The following is a 21,694-nucleotide window of genomic DNA, read 5'->3' as shown; positions in this document are numbered from 1 at the left end:
GTTCTCTATGTCACCAGTCTTAGACAAGTGGCCATTTCTTTTTTCGTAATGGACGTGAGATGAAGAAAGAATAATTTGTTCAATGTGTAGCAAGCACACTTTACTGGTAGCACACAAGCTGAGGAGAATGCAGTGACATGATGCATATATTGAGCACCTACTATGTGCCAGGCACTGCGTTAGGCTCTGGGGATAACTCAAAGACTAAGACAGACAGGACTTGGAGCTTCCAGACTAACAAAGGAGATGAAAAAAAAATTAACTTACAAATAAAATAACTAAAAAGTGTGGCAAGAGCCACGAATGAAACAAACATGCGAAATAAGTGCAGGGTACTACTTCAAATCTAGATTTTTAGCGAAATGTGTCTTAAGTAGGTGACATTTACTTCAGTTGACTCTTAAAGGATGAGGAGTTGGTCCTACCAAGATTAGGGGGTGTGGCTGGCCACTGATGATCCACCAAATTGTTTTGTGCACTATTTGTTCCTGAAAAGTTATGGCAGGTTGAACAGCTCATATTGGTATTTCAAGAGTGGCACACCCAGGGTGGGGGAGGTTTGGGAGTGGTCTGCCCTCATGGGGAGAATTTTATCACTGACGTTGCTTCAAATGGCATGCATGTGGTAATAACAAAAAGTAGACTGACATTTAGTCAGTTTTACTATGATTTTAAAATTTTTTACAGGCAATGCCCCTGTTGTGGGATGAATGATTGCCCCTCAAAAGATGTGCCCATGTCCTAATCCCAGAACCTACGAAATAGCATCTTATATGGTAAAAGAGTAAATGTTACCTTATGTGAAAAGATAGATCAAGAATTTTGAATATGTATATCAGATGATCTTTTAGTTGATCTGAATGCAGATATTAGACTGAGAAATTAAGTTACCCAGTTCTTAAGATAAATAGGTACGTATTTTAATAGAGTTGTAACTGTAGAGTTTGATGCTGTGTTGAGAGAAATGTTTCTTATTTCTAAGTTTGTTTACACCCAAGTAACTTAACCTAATTTAAGCTACATACCTGGCCTACGTAGACATTTTGTATTTCCATTCCTGTTGTACAAGGAGGCCTCCTGGGAGCTCATGCTGGTCCTTTCAAGAAAGGACTACAGTCCTGGGCCTGGTCACAAGTTTTGTTTCAGTACGGACTAGTGTTAAGGGCACTCAAACACACTGAGCAAACTCATTAAGTCTGGCAAATGACAAAATTCGAGTGTTTAAGGATATTTGCTAATTTAGGGTGCCTGGGTGGCTCAGTCAGTTAATCATCTGCCTTCGGCTCAGGTCATGTGATCCCAGGCAGGGTCCTGGGATTGAGTCCCGCATCAGGCTTCCTGCTTCTTGGAGAGCTTGCTTCTCTGTCTCTCTCTTTCTGTCTCTCATGAATAAATAAAAAATAAAAAATCTTAAAAAAAAAAGAATATTTATTAATTTAATGAAGAATGAGGAACTTTGTATGCTATTAGTCTACTTTCTCACCTTAAAGGCAAGTCATGTATAATATGAACTTATGTTCAGAATACAGCTAGGTGATGACATCATAGCAAGCAGAATAATTCTTTTTTTTTTTTTTTTATTTACTTATTTGACAGAGAGAGATCACAAGTAGGCAGAGAGGCAGGCAGAGAGAGAGGGAAGCAGGCTTGCTGCTGAGCAGAGAGCCCGATGCGGGACTTGATCCCAGGACCCTGAGATCATGACCTGAGCCGAAGGCAGCGGCTTTAACCACTGAGCCACCCAGGCGCCCCAAGCAGAATAATTCTGATGAATGTTTTTATCTCTGCAGTAGATAGCCTTGAGATGACCTTCAATGAGAGTGTAGTGTTCATACCTTCCCGTGATCCTCTCCCTTCTTCTGTAGATTGAACTCATTTCTTCCTTTTTATTAAAAATATATATACGTTTCTATCATTATTTATTTATTTATTTGATAGGGAGAGAGAGAGAGAGAGCGCAAGCAGAGGGTGAGGCAGGCAGAGGGTGAGGGAGAAGTAGGCTCCCTGCTGAGCGAGGAGCCTGGCGGGGGACTCAATCCCAGGACCCGGAGATCATGATCTGAGCCTGAAGACAGAGGCTTAACCGACTGAACTGCTAGGTGCCCCTTGAGTTCTCCCTCTTGTTCTATGATTGACTCTGAGGGAAGACAATTGTGTTGTGTGCTGCCTTTGGAGAGACCTCCAGTCAACAGCCCGTGAGGTACTGAGGTCCTCTGTCCAACAAACCATAAGGAATGGAATCCCACCAAAATCTACATGAGTGAGCCTGGAAGCAGATGCTCCCAGTAATTTCAAGAGAGCCAGAGGCACCCAGCTAAGCAGCACTTGGATTCCTGATCCTCAGAAATGATGAGATAATAAATGTGTGTTGTTTTGAGGCACTAGGTTTGGGGTAAATTGTTACACAGCTATACATAACTAACACAAAACCAATCATATAACTTTTGAAATGCTAATTTTAAAACACCAAAAGAGAATGGGTGGGGATAAAATTGATATGTTGTAGCTTTCATGACTATACTATTTATTTTCTTATAGCTTCTTAGGCATTCTAATCACACTGACCAGATTCCCTATTAGTGATTAATTTCATCCGGTTTATGTGGAGTCTTACCAGTTTTATTCTTAGGGAGTGACCTTTTATACAACTCCTGGAAGCATTTAATTATGGACTCCAACAAACTGAGGATATGTCCTGACAACTAAGTATTTATTGATTAATTCAAACATAAATTCATTTCATCTACTGGGAACTCAAAAAGGAATCCAAAATGGCAGATTAATTCTCTTGGCCTTTTTTTTTTTTGGACTCATGTTCATAGGATAATTGGATGTTGAACTCATTCATTTTTTTAAAAGATTTTATTTATTTATTTGACAGACAGAGATCACAAATAGGCAGGATAATTGGATGTTGAACTCATTCATTTTTTTAAAAGATTTTATTTATTTATTTGACAGACAGAGATCACAAATAGGCAGAGAGGTAGGCAGGGAGAGGGAGGGGGAAGCAGGCTCCCTGCTGAGCAGAGAGCCCGATGCGGGGCTCCATTCCAGGACCCTGAAATCATGACCTGAGCCAAAGGCAGAGGCTTTAACCCACTGAGCCACCCAGGTGCCCCAACTCATTCACTTTTTAAAAATACTTTCTTTTTTTTTTTTAAATAAAAGGAATAAATGCTCAGTGTACAACATTTAGAGAAAACAGAAAAGCAAAAGAGAAGAAAGTAAAAGCCAACTCTGCACGTGCTATTTGAAGAGGACTGCTATTGAGACGGAATGCACTACTGCTTTTAGCTGACATTTGCCTTTTTTCTTCAACATAATAAGACTTTTGGGGGGCACCTGGGTGGCTCAGTGGGTTAAGCCTCTGCCTTCTGCTCGGGTCATGATCTCAGGGTCCTGGGATCGAGCCCTGCATCGGGCTCTCTGCTCAGCGGGGACCCTGCTCCCCTCACCCCCCGCCTACTTGTGATCTTTCTCTGGCAAATAAATAAATAAAATCTTTAAAAAAAAAAAAAGACTTTTGGTTGCCATTAAAAGTCTGAATTTTAGGGGCGCCTGGGTGGCTCAGTGGTTTAAGCTGCTGCCTTCAGCTCAGGTCATGATCTCGGGGTCCTGGGATCGAGTCCCGCGTCGGGCTCTCTGCTTGGCGGGGAGTCTGCTTCCTCCTCTCTCTCTCTCTCTCTCTGCCTGCCTCTCTCCCTACTTGTGATCTCTATCTGTCAAATAAATAAATAAAATCTTTAAAAAAAAAAAAGTCTGAATTTTAAACAGCTCCTTGGACTGGAGGCTCTTATCTATCGGCTTGTTCAACTTCAGCACCTGTCTCATCCTAAGTTGTTTTTTTCAGAACTATCAGCCACCTTCATCCTGAAGTCCCATGAGTTTTCCCCATTCAGACTCAGGGTTTTCAGCATCTTCACTTTTCAAACAAAGACATTATGGAGTGGAGAAACAGATTGGCAAGCCTCTTCTATGTCTTTTCCAGTGCTGCCTGGAATCAGTTTATTGACCACTTCTTTTGAATCATTTGTTTGCTCCTCCCAGGTCATGATTTCCATCATCTTCCCCTAGACCTGTTGGTGCTTAGTGGGAGGGGTCTGCCAAATCTGATTATTTGAGGGGTTTTTTTTGTTTTGTTTTGTTTTTAAAGTAGGCTCCAAGCTCAGCATGGAGCCCAATTTGGGGCTTGAACTCATGATCCTGAGATCAACACCTGAGCTGAGATCAAGAGTCCAATCCTTAACTGATTGAGCCACCTCGGCGCCCCTGATAATTGAGATTTTTAGTAAAACCAACAACAGAATAGACAGAGAAAATAACCATTGGTAGTCTTGACATCAACATGGGCTTCAACCTTGGTCAGCCATTTTTGATCATGGAGCACATTTTGTCACTGGTAAAATCCATGCCATGGAAGTTAGTCAGGCATTTTTTGCCCTGAACATCCTCAGTTATTAGCTTGGATTTTCTAAATGCAACTTCATCGTTCTGCAGATCAGCAAGGCTTACTTCAAAAACTCCACCCTTGAGGCCATCAAATGCAATTTACATTCCTTGAGTGCTCTAGACTAGTGTTTTTATTTCTTATATTGAACACAGCTGGTGCTTTCACATCATACTATATTTCTAGAAAATGGATTAGCCACTTTCTTCTTGGCAACCTTTTTGCAGCCTTTCATAAAGTGCTTGCTCTTACCTACTGCCATGGTGCGGCTCAGACAGCCAAAGGGCTATTTGCCTATCATTTCAAAAACTGGGAAAACACTCTATTCTTGGTTAACTTGCTAATTGAGTTCTCTGAAACTCAGTTTCTTTAATGAAATATATCTGAGAATTTATCTTGCTATATCTAATATTTAATAATTTGATATCACTAACATTTGATATTTGACACCACTTACTAATATTATAAACACTATACTCAACAACTTTGTGTATATTATCTTATTTAAACTTCACTACACCTTGTGAGTTAAGCACTAATATTACTTCCTTTTTTCAGCTGAGTAAACTAAGCCTTAGAGAGGTTAAATAATTTGCCCAAGCCAGGTCACTAAGCTAAGCAGTTTCAAAATAGAGATCCCATCTCATTTTTGTCTGACTACAGAACGTAGACTATTCTGCTGTAGTTTCTCCCTCAAACTTTTCCCGTAATACTTTTCATAAAAGCAAAATGTCACTTTTTAAAACTTTAATATTTAGAAAAGTTGTCACATTCCAGTTATTAAAAGACTAGCCTAATTTACCCATACCTCTGTTCAATTCCTTTGAAAGTTTTTTGAAGTTAGTGTCTCTAGGCAAAAATATTAAGATCTAAAGGAAATATACATGAATAAAATTCTTTCCCTGCTGAAATAAAACAGTGGATGTTACTAGTGATTTGCCTCATTTTGAAACTGGAACTATCACCAGAAAGCCAATTTCCATTTATATAAAACTACATAATATTGTTTCTGATTATAATTTCTGTAAAGTTATAATCAATTGTTACAGTTGAAAAACTCAAATTTTATCAGCTAAATTTCCTGCTGTTGTATACTTTTATTATAATGAAATAAAGGGCTAATCAATCTGGGAAGAATGAGCAGAGATATATATAATCATTACATGTTAGAATGGGAAAAAATTTGGAGGCCTCTTTGCCCATTCTCCTATTTTAGAGAGGAAAAAACTGAGGTCTGGAGAGTTAAATATTTCTAGATCTCTTAAGTTGTCATAGTGCATGAAGTGTAAGATTAAAGGTGTATAAAAAGTCATTTCATTTGATAATTAAGACAATCTTGCAAATATATTTAACCAAGTTCCAAAACTGAATCAATAAGAGAAATGGATTAAAAAAATAAAACAAGGGGTACCTGGCTGGCTCAGTTGGAAGAACGTGTGGCTTTTGATATTGGGAGTCATGAATTTGACCCCCATATTGGGTAGGGAGATTATTTAAGTAAATAAACTTTAAAAAATAAAATGAAATGAAACAAACAAATGACACCCAAATAACAAAAAGTATAATACATGGTACATAAAAAAATGCCTAATCAATATTTGTGAATGAACAAATGAATAAAAAGATTTTATTGCTTTCATTTTTCAAGTTCCCTCATAGTCCTTGAATGCATATTTTATATGCAACAATAATGTGTATATAGAATTTGTTACTTTGCTTTTTGCACTTGAATTATAGTATCAATATTTTTCCCTATCATTATAAAATATGACTTTTTTAAAGTACCTATTGAGTTACAACACTTCTGAGATTCCCAAATGACTGTTAACCAGGGTGAACCTCAAATTGGGAGTCTTCCCTCATTAAGGAATAAAATACAAAAACATATTACTTTAAAAAATTTTACAAAATAATGAAGAAATATCTAACTCTTTCAAAAGGTCATTTCTAGGAATTTGGAGGGGCCTGTGCACTGAAGGGCCCTGAACCTTCATTAGCTTCAGAGTATACCCTGCCTCTGTTAATAACAGACACCATCTTCTTAGTGGTTGTAATACAGCATGAATGTTTTTTCAGAAGTTTACTAGAGTTTTAGAAATGTATATCATGTTGATAGTGTTAGAAATTCTTTCTATCCAGCCAATCTGGCATCTATTTTAGGCCCTGTTATAAACTTGGTGGCTTTCAATTATAAGCAATTCTCTTAACTTATTCAGGCCTCAAATTCCTTATCTCAAATTCCTTATCAAACAGGCTTAGTATTTATCTTAAAAACTTACAAATGAAAACAGAGATAAAATACTTGGTACAGTTCCTGACACATAGTGAATGCTCAATAAATATTAACAACTAGGGTTATAGCAATAGTTAAAACACTAACCTACTTCCTATCACCATTAAAACTTCCCCACATTGGGGGTGCCTGGCTGGCTCAGGTAGCTGGGTATCTGCTTTCAGCTTGGGTGGGGATCCCAGGGTCCTGGGATTGGTCCCACCTTGGGCTCCCTGCTTGGCGGGAGGCCTGCTTCTCCCTCTCCCTCTGCTGCTCCCTTTTTTGTGCTCTCGCTCTGTCAAATAAATAAATAAATAAAATCTTTAAGAGAAAAAAACAAAAAACAAAAAACTTCCCACATTGACTATAGGTAAAATAAGCTGTAAAATGGATTTCAAAGGATTGTACAATTTTTTATTACTTTTTTAAAAATATTATGAAAAGTAGTAGCTATATAACAGAACACTTGGAAAATAGAGAAAAGGGGGAAAAAAAGCATCCGTAATTTTACCAGACGTGTTATAGTTTCCTGCTGTGTTTTTCTCCTAGTGCAGAAGCTATATAAAAAATGTTTGAAATAGGGGCGCCTGGGTGGCTCAGTGGGTTAGGGCCTCTACCTTCGGCTCAGGTCATGATCCCAGAGTCCTGGATTGAGCCCCGCATCAGGCTCTCCGCTCAGCGGGGAGCCTGCTTCCCCCTGTCTTTCTGCCTGCCTCTCTGCCTGCTTGTGATCTCTGTCTGTCAAATAAATAAATAAAATCTTTTTAAAAAATGCTTAAAATAAGAATACCCAATTATTCTCTTTTCACAGAGTTTTGATATTATGGCATCACTGTTTTCAAATACATGGCAGATTTCAAACATATTTTATATAAAACTTTTAGAAAAGTCAGATGGAAGAAAAGGTACATATTCTCCTCCTGTATTTCCATACTTATTTTTTTTAAAGATTTTATTTATTTGATATAGAGAGAGAGATCACAAGTAGATAGAGAGGCAAGCAGAGAGAGAGGGGGAAGCAGGCTCCCCGCTGAGCAGAGAGCCCGATGTGGGGCTCGATCCCAGGACCCTGAGATCACGACCCGAGCTAAAGGCAGAGGCTTAACCCACTGAGCCACCCAGGCGCCCCTTTCCATACTTATTTTTAAATATTCATGTTTTTACAAGGTTATGATGGTAGCATACATAGAATTTAATATTCTGCATTTTTTCTTATGTCATATCACAAGACTTTCTCCATGCTGCTACATGCTAAGGCAACATTCAGAGTTACTAAAGCACCTGAAGCCAAGGTTTAATTTCCTAAAATTCATTCAACTGTATGTGAAGAAAGTAAGGTAGGCTAAGGTAAGTCAGAAACTCAGTAAATGCTTTTGGTTTGCCTGCAACTGTAATGTAGAAAAGGGAGAAACAGAAGTTAGAACTCAGGAATTCTTGCCTTCCAGCTAAATGTTTAGGTCAGGAAAGGAATCTAAAACCCTATCAACATAATTCTAGCTTGTACATGCACTTTTATTTCTTTTTCAGTAGATGAGAAAGTGGTGGAATTACTCAATGGGAAAGACTTATTTGTCACAATGTTATTATTGGGGTTTAAGCTCTCAAAATTAGGTAAATGTACTCCCCATCACACGGTAAATGGGTCTTTCTTCAAATTTTAGCAAGGCGACACAAATCCTTCACTATAAAGAACAAGCCAATACCTGGTCATGGTTGTCTGGATTCCCCGACATATGCTGTTGTAAAAAGGCTTTTACCTTTTAATTCTGCTTTTGTGTTGATATTCACTAATTTCAGAGCACAGATTTTTCCCTTAAAGCTTCTTTGTTCCTTTAATATTGTCCTTCCATAATAAATAAAGCCATTTTATTTATTTATTTGAGATATTTATTTATTTATTTTCCAAAAGATTTTATTTATTTATTTGGGAGAGAGAGACACAGCGACAAGCAGGAGGGAGTGGGAGAGGGAAAAGCAGGCTTCCCACTGAGCAGGGAGCACTATCCCAGGACCAGGGATCATGACCAGAGCTAAAGGCAGAGAAGGCAGACGCCTAAGGAATGAGCCACCCAGGCACCCCAGAGTTTTATTTTTAAATAATATTCACACCCAACGTGGGCCTCAAACTCACAACCCCAAGGTAAAATGTCACATGTTCACTGACAGAGCCAGCCAGGTACTCCTGGAGCCACATTTTAAAAACTGTAAAATATGCACTGAGGAAACAATCCTTAGGTCCATTGCCAAATGAATGGATAAACAATATGGGGCATATACATACAATGGACTATCATTCATCTTTAAAACTGAAGGAAAATTTGATACATACTACAATACAGTGAACCTGGAAGATGGGTTAAGTGAAATAAGCCAGACACAAAAGATTAGATATTGTATCGTTTGACTTGTATGAGGTATCACAGAGACAGAAAAGAAAATACTGGTTAAAAGGGAATGTGGGGAAGGAGAAAGGGGGAATTATGGTTTAATGGGTGCAGAGTTTCAGTTTGGGATGTAGAAGTAGTCCTGGAGATGGACAGTGGTGATGGTTGCACAACAATGTGAATGTACTTACTGCCACCGAACTGTAAACTTAACAATTGTAAATTATCATGTTTTATGCTAAATTAAAAAAAAATCCCCCCAATATAACATATACTGAAAAGTGTATTATACATATATACATACTCGATTTAAGAAGTAATTCTAAAGCAAATACATGTGTCATTACTATCTAGCTCAAGAAATAAAATATTATCAAAGGGTACCCCTGTGCCCCTCCCAGCACAACCCTTTTCTTCCTTCCTGAGTAATCACTCTCACTCACAATGTTCCTAACATTTGCTTTTAAAAAATCAGGCTGTGATGTGATAATGCAGGATAAATTAAACCAACATTACAAGAGCAAGAGTATTTAAATTCCATTATTTTCCATACAAGCAAAAATTTTTTAAAATTTAGTAACTTTTAAAGTGCCGTTTCGGCTGTCGTTCGCTCTTGAAACTTCATATTCTATAATTTATCTTGGTTCTATAGTTGACCTCACCTGGGTTAACAACAACAACAACAACAACAACAACAACAACAACTCAACAACAACAAAACTACTTCACTGTAGATTGTAGATTTTCCTCCCGCTCTCCCTTGCCTCCAACTACAAAGAAACAATGATTTAAACCCTTTGTGCCCTTTTAGAAAATTACACAGATACCCCATTGTGGAACCCTATAATCCCTTCGTGGAAAGGAAGAGATTAGCATATGAATACAAAGCAAAATGAATCCAGAATACAAAATGATCTACGGGATTGTGAAGCGCTTGTGTTCTTTAAAAAAAATGTATTTATTTCCTCTTTTTGTATTGCCCCTTTAGTGGTCTCAGGGTTAAGGGAACTGAGCTTCTCCTCTGGTTACCCGGAAAAGGATTTAAAAAAAAAAAAAAAAAAAGAGCCAACAGATTCTAAGAGGTGCAAAACCCAACAGATGGCTCCCCGAGCCAGTGGAATTGCCAGTGAAATCGCCAGTGGAATCTGCTACACTCGACGTGAGTTTGCTTGCGGGTAAGGAGTGTAGAAAGTGCTGTTCGCAGACTGCGCGGTGAAGGAGAGAAAGCGACAGAAGAGAGAGCCATAGTGCTGACGTTGAAGGCCCGGCCCTGTGAGGTTGCACAGGGTAAGTGGCGTTGGCCAGCAGGCAGTGGCGAAGGGGAAGGAAAGAGGATTTGGGCTAGGGGCGGGGCCTGCGGCCCAGCGTGGCTCCTGATTGCTGGAGCGTCGCTGCCAATCTCGCAGGATCGCTGGGTTAACCAGTGCGCTGGCTAGACGCGCTCAGATATACTGAGTGAGCCCCGAGAAGCAGTCTCAGATCCTGACGGTGCAGCAGCCCGCAGCCTCAGCCAGGGAGTCCCAGCCGCTTTCAATGGAGGAGAAGCCCGGCCAGCCACAGCCTCAGCACCATCACAGCCACCACCATCCGCACCATCACCCCCAGCAGCAGCAGCAGCAGCAGCAGCCGCACCACCACCACCATTATTATTTCTACAACCACAGCCACAACCACCATCACCACCACCATCACCAGCAGCCTCACCAATACCTGCAGCATGGAGCCGAGGGCAGCCCCAAGGCCCAGCCGAAGGCGCTGAAACATGAGCAGAAACACGCCCTCCAGCAGCACCAGGAAACGCCGAAGAAGAAAACAGGTCTGGGAGGGAGGACGAGTGGGGGAAGGGGAATGGAGGTGGGGGGTAGGGGAGATGGGGGTGGGGCTGGATGTGGAAAGCGCGGACGCGGTCGGAGTGGTGTGTGTGCGTGTGTGTGTGTGTCTCTGTGACCTGCGGGTCTGGGGAAGCCCCCTTCCATTCTCCCAAAGCCCGGGCTGGGCCGCGGGGTTTGCAGCGCCCTCTCCTTCCCCTCAACACTGGAGAGGCCCAACCAGGCCAGTGTGACCTTCCCGGCCCCCGCCCGGGCTGGAGGAAGACCCGGAGGGTCGGCCTTAGAAGTCTAGCTTCATTATTCCTTTCCCGTTTACCTTCCTGAGGCCCCGGAGAAACCTTAATCTGGTGGCCCTGAGTTGGGGTGACCACAGCGCCCCCCCCCAGAAGCCTTCGGGGTGTAGCTCAAGAAGGCCTAGCGAATCCCGACTCGGGTGGTGTCGCGAGACCCTTTTGCAGGCGGCGAGGCAAGGGTAGGTGGGCAGAGTTGAGGAAGTGTCCTCCCTCACTCGCCACCCCAAGCCCACCTGTGGCCTTGGGGTTCCCTGTCTGGGGGGGCGGCCGGACCCCTCGTCTCTCGAGTCATTTGCACCTCTAGACGCCCCTCTTGGGCAGCGGACCCCGCAGTCTACCCTCACGGCTCCTGGCGAGGCCGGCGCCCCGGGCCCGCTCCCCCCAGAGCCGGCGCGGCTGGAATGTTCTCTCCTCCTCGCGGGGCCGCTTCCTGTCCGCCATGTTGGAAGCCGATTCCTGTCACCGACTCCGGCCCAGTGAGGAGCGGAGGGGGAAGGGTGTGGAGGGGGCTCGGCGCGGCGGAGCTGGGGGTCTCGGGATCCCCACCCGCGACTGCCTTGCCCCCTGCACTGCGGGGGCGCCGTCGCCCCCTGCCCGTGGCCGCCCCTCCCCCCGTCGCCGGCCGGGTTGTGTAACCCGGTGGCGGCCGCGCGGCCCCGGGCGGGTCCCTGGGGTGAGGGGCGGGGGCGGTTGGGGTGGGGGAGGGAAGCGGCCACGAGGGGAGCGGCCTGCACCGGGCCCCGCGCGCCGGCGGCCGCATTTCCCGCTCCCGGGTGCGGCGGGAGGCGCGGGCGGTCCGGGAGAGAAGCCGGCCTCGAAGTGGAGCCAGGAGGAGGCCGCGGGCGGCGGCCGCGGCGCTCCTTGGGGCAGGAGGGTTGTGGGGGGGGTACATTTTGGGTAAAGGCGGTGCCTGAAGGCCGGGTGGGGTACCCAGCGGGAACCAGGCTCCCCGGTCACGAGTTTCTCTGCCACAGGAACCTCGTCTCCTGCCAGGTTCGCTCACGACTCCGCCTCTCAGGCTTTCACTTGGGCCCTTTCCTCCTAGCAGCTCATTTTTTACAAAAAAAAAGCTTGTTTAGCTCTCTCAAGTCCCCCAGCATTTACTCTCTGGGCTTGGGTAGTGATTTCGAGGAGCGAGATTAGAAAAATGATTTGATGGGGTAGCGGGCGAGTTTTGTTTTTTTCTTTTTGACCCCTGTTTCTTGTCCTTAAAGGAGAAACGAGGTGGTTCATCCATGCGGTTGGTTCACTACCATCTTGCCTTGGACGAGGCTTTTTTCCCTGTAAAAAGGAAAGGTGTTTTCCTATTTTCAAATTGATGCCAAGCCCCAAACTCTTGATTTGAACAATGTTAAATTGAGGGTAAAAGTCATTTTAGAAAACATTTGAGAAGAAATGAACTTTAAAAGTTTGTGACTAGGCAGATTCTTACAAATTAAAGATTCTTTATAAATTGGAAGAGAAATGAAGAGAATGGTAAGAAAATGGATGTTAAACCCAGCATATCAGATGTGATACAAACAGTTACTGAGAGCTGGAGAAAAGTTACTGTTCTGTTGAAGATTTAATGTAATTTGAAGACTGAAATTGGAATGCCAGATTTTCCACTTGAGGGGGTAGGGACATCAGGTGTGCAGTAGAAATGAACATATACGTGTATTGGGAATTAATCTTAACGGATTTGGAACAGTTTGAAAACTATCAGAAGGTATATATCACTAAATGTTTAAACCTTAGGTCTTTTTCAGTTTGGAGGAAAGAAAATCTTACTTTATTGTGGTTGCTTGGAATATAAAGCAGTATTACTGTTCAGATTGGAAAATTTTATTTCGTTGGTCAGGTGTTAATATACCCCACCCCTGCAGGAATCTTCTCTACGTACAGAAGAGCCCCTGAACCATTCAGCCCCCGGCATTCTTCAAAGTAGTATGTCTAATCCAGGAAGAGGATAAAGAGGGGAAACTGGGCTTAGCGATTTTGAGAGAATGTAAACAATTTGGGATGAACAGTTTTCCCTGTGTGGCCTGGTCACGGTACTGTGTCGTCAACATGTATAATGCTAATTTACTAAGAAAACGGAGCATTTTTGAAATGTGTCTGTAATATGTTGAAGTGGGCTTTTATGACCCATTACCCACAAACCTATAAAGAGGAACCCGTTTTCTTTTTCCAGAAGAGGGCGCAAGAGAGGGCCAAATGTGTTCAGTAATTTGCGTTTCTAATCCAAAAGCTAGATTTATTAGGACTGAAGTTTTGCAGAGTCCATTTGAAATAGGGTTAGACGCTTTAGCATGGCAAACCTGAATAGCGAAAGTGCAAAGAGCCCTTTGATTTCTCTCAGTGATTCTGTGGTATTTGCATTTTTTCTTAAATACCTAAGGTTTTAAAAGAAAATGTCTCTTACACACTTTGTGTAAGTTTCTATAGAAAAAATATTTAAAGACTTTGTTTGAGAGAGAAGAGAGCATGATGGGGTTGGGGAGGTGGTGCTGAGGGAGAGGGCGAAGCAGTCTCCCCACTAGACCAGGGCCCTGAGATCATGACCTGAGCATAAGGCAGATGCTTAACTGACTGAGCCACCCAGGTGCCCCTGGAAAAAAACTTCAGTTAAATGAGAAACATTTTTGTTACTAAAACTTGGGAGTGGAGGTATAGTGGTTTTTGAACTGTTATTAAATTGTTAGGTGATTCCTGATAATGGAACCTCTAAATACTAGTAATTTCAGGAAAAACTATCCTGGTTCACTTAATAGTCTTGGCTTTGGTCCAGGTTAGTTTAGACATTGGAATATTTTTTTCTTAAGACTGTTTACCTTTGAGAAAGTTATGACTAATAGGCCCAAGAGTACAAAAGCTTTGTTTAGCCTGTTAGAATGTTAAATGGTGTATGTAGTGTTTTTGTTTTTGTTTTGTTTTGTTTTAGTCTAGGGGTACACAGATAAACTTGGATCTGTTAAAAATGTTGAGAGCCTCTATTTAGGAACTTGCTGCTTTGCTAAGAAAAAAAAAGAACCTTTCAGAAAACATCCTAAGGAATGGTCTCTTCTTTACTAGTAGTTTCATAGTTAGAATTTTTCCACCAAAAGTTTGATTTGATTGGCTATCTTAAAAACATTTTCAGCAGTCAAAAAAATTTAAATACAACTCTGCAAAAGAGCTTTAACAAAATAAATTTTTTGTGGTACAAGTTTTGTGCCACTGCATCTTAGGAACAATTATAGTCTTGAGTTATTTTCTGAAAGTTAGTACAGTAGGAGAAAATGCCTTTGTTTGTTCATTCGTAGCGTCCTTTTTCTCTGGTACGGAATGAGTGCCTTAAAATTATAGTAAATCCTGTTGTGCATCTTCCCAGACTGTTCTATTCCACATCAAATTATTTTAAAACAATGGTTCTTGCACTTGTTAATAAAACAAAAAACAAAAACCTTAGATCCCGTATGTTTTTAAAATTCACGAAGAGCTTTTACTGTGGGTTATGTATATATTGATGTTTACTGTATTGGGAATTAAAACAATTTCAAAACAAGAATATACAGCTCACATTCCTTTTAGCCTTCACAGACTAAAGACCCACAAGAATGAATGAATAAAAGTGACAAAGGCAAATTACTTGGTATTCTGATTGGATGCCCCTCCCCCAATCCCCTGAAAAACTCCCTTAAGTGAATTTGTGTGTATCCTTCTATTATGTATCTGTTTCTAATTACTTGACCTCAGAATGCTTTGGGGAACATATCATAGAAAGGTGGATAACTAATACCACTGTTTACTGGTAAGAAAATGGGAAACAACTGTTGTTAGCCTAGTTGAGTAACGTTTAGTAATAAACTGTTCATGGCAGTTGAAAGTCTGAAACTTGAACACCATAACACGTTTTAAAATTAAATACCTTTCAAGGTGCCTGGGTGGCTCTGTCATTAGATGTCTGTCTTTGGCTCAGGTCATGATCGGGGTTCTGGGAACGAGCCCCACATTAGGCTCCCTGTTCAGCGGGAAGCCTGCTTCTTCCTCGCCCACTCCCCTGCTTGTGTTCCCTCTAGCTGTATCTCTCTTTCAAATAATAAAATCTTTAAAAATAAATAACTCTCATTGTACTTTTGTTAGTAAATAATATTGCATCACTTGTAGGCAGTATTACATAGTAATAGTAAACTATGTTATAGGCAGACTGTAGTTCACATTTCCAGTTCTTTACTTTGTGACTTGGGCAAGTTAATTTCTCTGAGAGTCTTTTTACCCAGATGTAAAATGAAGAAAATGTATCTTAAAAGAGTTAGAAACATTGGTACATGGGTATTTTTGGTTTCATACATAAATAGTATGATCTAATGTCTGGGAAATGTTAAATTCAAGACTACTGTAGAAAAAGTTCACAAGTCCTAGATTTTTCTTCAGCAGAATGCAGTAGAAACTGATTATGGTGACTGCCAGCCATTTATGGGTTCATAGAAAGGGATTTTTTTTTTTTTTCCAAAGATTTTATTTGAGAGAGAGAGCGAGAGAGCACGAGCCGTGGGGAGGGGTAGACAGTTGTGGGTGGAGAAACAGACTCCATGCTGAGCAAGGAACCTGATGATGTGGGGCTCAATCCAGGACGCTGAGATCAGGGCCTGAGTTAAGGCAGATGTTTAACTGAGCCACCCAGGCGGCCCTAGAAAGAGATTTTTTAATTTTACTGTAATACATACAATTAATGTATCAGCATAACTTGATTTTTACCCAGAGGGTAGTTTCTGCTCTTAATTGTAAAGGAAATTTTACAACAGCCTGTGAGAACAATGGGAAAGTTGATTCTGTTAGATGAGAGAGTATGGCATACAGCTTAAGAGCTTGTTCTTCCTGACCTCAGACTTTGGTTTGAATTCCAACTTGGTTTAGTCTCTTGCTTGGTAGACTTCATGGGGCTCACAAGTGTTTTCTCGCAGCTGTGAAATAATAACAGATAGTCAAGCTAATGCTCATAGCATAGTGTCTTGAAATATTAGGTACTATTGGGGCACCTGGGTGGCTCAGTGGGTTAAAGCCTCTGCCTTCAGCTCAGGTCATGAACCCAGGGTTCTGGGATCAAGCCCCTCGCTGGGTGCTCTGCTCTGCTCAGCAGGAAGCCTGCTTCTACCCTCCCCCCCCCCCCCCCCCCCGCCTGCCTCTCTGCCTACTTGTGATCTCTGTCTGTCAAATAAATAAATAAAATCTTTTTTTAAAAAAAGTTAGGTGCTATGGTAATCTGTATATTGTAATTGTTTAAAAAAAAAAAAACTTTTTTTCCCCCCTCTAGGCTATGGTGAACTAAACGGTAATGCTGGAGAAAGAGAAATATCTTTAAAGAGCCTGGGTTCTGATGAAGCTACCAGCCCGATTTCCAGGGTCCTCAATGGCAACCAACAAATTGTAGACACTAATCTGAAGCAGACTGTAAAGGCCAGCACCTTTGGGAAAGCAGGAATTAAAACCAGGAATTTCATGCAGAAAAACAGTATGGACAAAAAGAATGGGAAATCTTATGAAAATAAATCTGGAGAGAACCAGTCTGTAGACAAGACTGATACAGTAGCAATTCCAAATGGTGTTGTAACAAATAATTCTGGCTATATTACTAATGGTTATATGGGCAAAGGAGCAGATAACGATGGTAGTGGATCTGAGAGCGGATATACCACTCCTAAAAAAAGGAAAGCTAGGCGCAATAGTGCCAAGGGTTGTGAAAACCTTAATTTAGTTCAGGACAAAATAATGCAACAAGAGACCAGTGTCCCAACCTTAAAACAGGGACTTGAAACTTTCAAGCCTGACTACAGTGAACAAAAGGGAAATCGAGTAGATGGTTCGAAGCCCATTTGGAAGTATGAAACTGGGCCTGGAGGAACAAATCGAGGAAAACCTGCTGTGGGTGATATGCTGCGGAAAAGCTCTGATATTAAACCTGGTGTGAGCAGCAAAAAGTTTGATGATCGGCCCAAAGGAAAGCATGCTTCTGCTGTTACCTCCAAAGAGGACTCGTGGACCCTATTTAAACCACCCCCAGTTTTTCCAGTGGACAATAGCAGCGCTAAAATAGTTCCTAAAATAAGTTATGCAAGCAAAGTTAAGGAAAACCTCAACAAAACTGTACAGAATTCTTCTGTGTCGCCATCTTCATCTTCATCCTCTTCGTCATCTACTGGGGAAACTCAGACCCAATCTTCAAGTCGGTTATCCCAGGTCCCTATGTCAGCGCTGAAATCTGTTACTTCGGCCAGCTTTTCTAATGGGCCTGTTTTAGCAGGGACTGATGCAAGTGTGTATTCTCCAGGGGGTCAGCCACTGCTAACTACTGCTGCTAATACTCTAACACCCATCTCTTCTGGGACTGATTCAGTTCTCCAGGACATGAGTCTGACTTCAGCAGCTGTTGAACAAATTAAATCTAGCCTTTTTATCTATCCTTCAAATATGCAAACTGTGCTCTTGAGCACAGCACAAGTGGATCTGCCGTCTCAAACAGATCAGCAAAACCTGGGGGATATTTTCCAGAATCAGTGGGGTTTATCATTTATAAATGAGCCCAGTGCTGGCCCTGAGACTGTTATCGGGAAGTCATCAGATCATAAAGTGATGGAGGTGACATTTCAAGGGGAATATCCTGCCACTTTGGTTTCACAGGGTGCTGAAATAATCCCCTCAGGAACTGAGCATCCTGTGTTTCCCAAGGCTTATGAGCTGGAAAAACGGACTAGTCCTCAGGTTCTGGGTAGCATTCTAAAATCTGGGACTACTAGTGAGAGTGGAGCCTTATCCTTGGAACCCAGTCATATAGGTGACCTGCAAAAAGCAGACACCAGTAGTCAAGGTGCTTTAGTGTTTCTCTCAAAGGACTACGAGATAGAAAATCAAAATCCTCTGGCGTCTCCTACGAACACTTTGTTAGGCTCCGCCAAAGAACAGAGATACCAGAGAGGCCTAGAAAGAAATGATAGCTGGGGTTCTTTTGACCTGAGGGCTGCTATTGTATATCACACTAAAGGTAACTCTTCTTTTTTTTCATATAAAGATTCTTACTGGTCGATTTAACTTATATTTATTAGCTGGTGTATTAAGGGTCAATTTTGGAAATTACTAGGAGATTCTTTAAGAATTTGTGAACTAAGTTGACAATAACAGTGGATAAAGCTGCTGATAAACTTTGGCAATAGTACTATTTTGAAGAAATTTTTTTTTCAACTAAAAAGCATTTAAAAAAATATATATATACAAGTGTATTTGACTTCCTACACTTAGTTCAAAGAGTGAAGAAGGGTGGGGTTGTGCCTAAAGGGATGACATACTTTCTCTTGGGTTGTTTTTAAAATTTTTCTTTGAACAGATGTTCCCTCTCCTTTGCTTTTTATATCATATGCTTCTTTATTATGAGCTTACTTGATCGTTCTAATTTGTGTAAAATGAGTAGGAGCAGTGTTTTTGAGGAGGAGTCCAAAAAGATGGAGTGTCAAACTATTTTTTTCTCTTACACAAAGGAATAATGGGTGCTGAATGGTAACTGGAAAATAATTTTGATAACTGCAACAGCAAGCCCAGTTAGCATTGTAGAACCAGGCACTTGGGAGTCTGTACTTTTCATAGCCCCGAAGCCTGTGTTTAAAAAAGGAATCAGCTATCTTTCAAGTTCCATGTCCATAACTTTTTTTAGAACATGGTTTCTTGGTGTCTTATTTTAAATTAAAATTAATTTATTTCAGAGAGAGAGAGCAAGGGTGGGGAGGAGCAGAGGGAGAGGGAGATACACAGACTCCCTGCAGGGAGTCCACCTCAGGGCTTAGAAGGACCCTGAGATCATCTGAGCTGAAATCCAGAGTCTGCCGCTATTTGTGTCTTAAAAATTTGCTGTATGGCATAACTTACTTAAATACCTACAGCAAATAACAAGGCTTAGTGAATGATGTTTACAACCTTGATACTTTTGAGAACAGTAGTTTTCAGTCTTCCATTTTCATATTCCCCTCCTCCCCTAACAGAAATCTATACCCCATGCGTGCATACACACACCTAGGATGTGCTGCACATTCCCATTTTTAGTATGGGCTCATTGAGGCAGTGACTCGGAACTGCAGGGAAGGGGCAGCATATCATATAGTGGGGATGAGGTAATTCCCGTATTCTCCCTGGAAGAATCACTGCCTCGGAGATGAATAACAAAGCTATTTATGTGACTTTGAAGCAAATTGCCGCCTCTGCATACCTTACCTTATCTGCAAACTGGAAGACGTTAGTAGAATGAACAGATGTCCTTTTACTATTTTTCTTCCTTTAAAAAATGGGAGTAAGTAGTAGTATTGCCTTATGGGAGTTCAGGAGTAGAAATCCTGGCAGATAAAATTACCTGTCTTCACTTTTTTCTCCAGCACTGCTGTTTGGAAATAAATGAATTGACCAAGAAGTGGATGTTTTTAGGAAAGTTAAGACCAAAAAATTGCTTAGTTTCTTAAGACTTGTGGTGAATTATAAGTTAAACTCTGCTGGGGGTGTTGGCATATCTGGTGATATCTTCTGTGCCATCGGCCTTCCAGAGACTTTTACTGGGAAAATCTTTACCTGAGTATTCTGTATTGGTGGTCATTGTGTGAACCTGAGAGGATATCTGGTGTTCTTCCACAGCCTGTGAAAAAGTCTGGGACAAGTTGATCCATTAAGTGGCTCCTAGTTTTATATAGATTTTTATTGTGGTGAATTGTAAGCCTTTTTAAATGGGAGTATTAACTCCTATTTATTTCTAGGTATTCTGTATGCATTTTCCATATAGGTAGGCTAACTAAACATGAAATCAGTGGTATTTAGATGAGCTTAATGCCCCTACATGGATGCAGTTATATTTAATTTTGTTGATATTAACGAATGATTTGCTTTAGTGAAGTGCATCAATTTGAGTTTTGTAGTTGAATATTATTGAGATTAAATTGGTATTGATTGTGTTGTTGCTGCATCCCCCCTCCCCCCAACAATGTATAACATTCAGTTCAGTTAGTTCCCAAAGTGGCAGGTTCTTTGAATTACTGCCAAATGTGGATTGGTTCATTAGGTCACTAATTTCTCTTTTCTTTGAATTTGTTTTGAATTACAACCTTTTGAAGATCTGAAGTTCTTATAAAGTGAAGGCTGACTTGTTGTAGTTTTTTTTTTTTTTTAAGTTAAACTCTAAAGAAGGTAATCAGTTGGGCTTATTGGAATATCCTTTAAAAGAACACCTGTTTGTTTGTTTGTTTGTTTTGGTCCTTTAGTGTAGTCTTTTTAAACGTTCAAAGGTGATCACTTAACGAGTTAGTTAGGCTCAGGAATAGAAGTTCTTATGCATACCTCCTAACTTCAAAAATAAGTTCTTCAACAACTTTATTTGGAAATAGTAAGTAAGAGGGTGCTTAGTAAGTTCAGTAGGAATAGTGCATTTTTTAGCTTAAACATTAATTACTTGCAGCCTTGGAAGTATGTTCAATACATTTGAGGATATGAAATAAAGATAGACACATGAGGCATAAAAAAAGGGATTGGTGGGAATTCTAATTCTTGGGATTTTTCTTTTAGCTTATGATACATATTATGCTATTAACTTTCCTTAAGAAACAGGAGGGTTAATCTTTGTATTATCTGGAGGAATATTGTACCATTACATAGTAGTATTAATATGTATGGTGAGACATAGGTCCTGTTCTCTATTTTTCTCAAGTGGCACTTAAGGGGTGAACTTTAAAGTGTTATCTTTTTAAATTGGCCATGAAAGAATTTATATTCAAAAGTGGAACCTATAATGAACCCCAAAGTACCCATTGTCCAGCCTGAACATTTGAAAAGCTTAGTCATTCTTGCTTAACCTATCTACCTTCACAGTTTCTTTGGTAGGAGTGTCAAGAGCAAATTCCAGGTACCTAACATTTTGCTCATTGATAACTTCCATTATGTTAGAGTGATAGCTTTTAATGCACGTACAGGACAGACAGCTGTTGCCTCCTTTAAAGCATTTACTAGATCCTAACTTTTTGAGGTAATCTTTGATTTTGAAATGGTCATTTGAAGCCAAATCTGTTGAAATAAGGTAGGTTGGTGTGAGTTGTGTGTTTGGTCAGTGTTTAAACCAGGTTGATTTATCTTGCCTAATACTGTGCTGAAGGTTATCAAGCATTCAGAATGCTGATATTTTTGTAGTATTCATGAAAAAATAATTTGATATGGTAAATTTTATCCAGCATGTAGAGATGCAGGGGGAGATGAATAAAATAAGGTGTAATTCTTGATGGTTGAAGTGAGTCAGCATGGCAGTTAATCTAGTATAAAATATCCTTGAGGGGACACCAGGCGCTATAGTATGAAACTTTAAAAATTTGTTTCTCTGTAACTTCTATAGGTTATTGGCATAAATTATTTGATTCACTAGATCTGGCCTACACCCTGGAATAAAAATATATTTTAGCTCACTAGATGGTTCTCATTGCCTGCTAGGATTG

At 40.9% G+C, this 21,694-nt stretch overlaps 1 protein-coding gene and 1 pseudogene across 1 annotated transcript in view; one reads left to right on the top strand and one right to left on the bottom strand.

Moving 5' to 3' along the window:
• Nucleotides 1-3,769: 3,769 nt before the first annotated feature.
• Nucleotides 3,770-4,712, bottom strand: LOC123929874 (annotated as a pseudogene).
• A 5,720-nt stretch (nucleotides 4,713-10,432) lies between these two features.
• NUFIP2 (nuclear FMR1 interacting protein 2) overlaps nucleotides 10,433-21,694 on the top strand; it is a 32,623-nt gene continuing 21,361 nt past the window's right edge. Inside the window, exons 1-2 of the mRNA XM_045984448.1 lie at nucleotides 10,433-10,922; nucleotides 16,504-18,228. Of these exons, the coding sequence (XP_045840404.1) occupies nucleotides 10,640-10,922; nucleotides 16,504-18,228 (2,008 nt within the window). The 5' untranslated portion in view covers nucleotides 10,433-10,639. The remainder of the gene's footprint in view (nucleotides 10,923-16,503; nucleotides 18,229-21,694) is intronic.

Source organism: Meles meles, chromosome 18 (genome assembly GCF_922984935.1).
Source record: "Meles meles chromosome 18, mMelMel3.1 paternal haplotype, whole genome shotgun sequence".
NCBI lineage: Eukaryota > Metazoa > Chordata > Mammalia > Carnivora > Mustelidae > Meles > Meles meles.
This window is presented reverse-complemented; position numbering and strand designations above follow the sequence as displayed.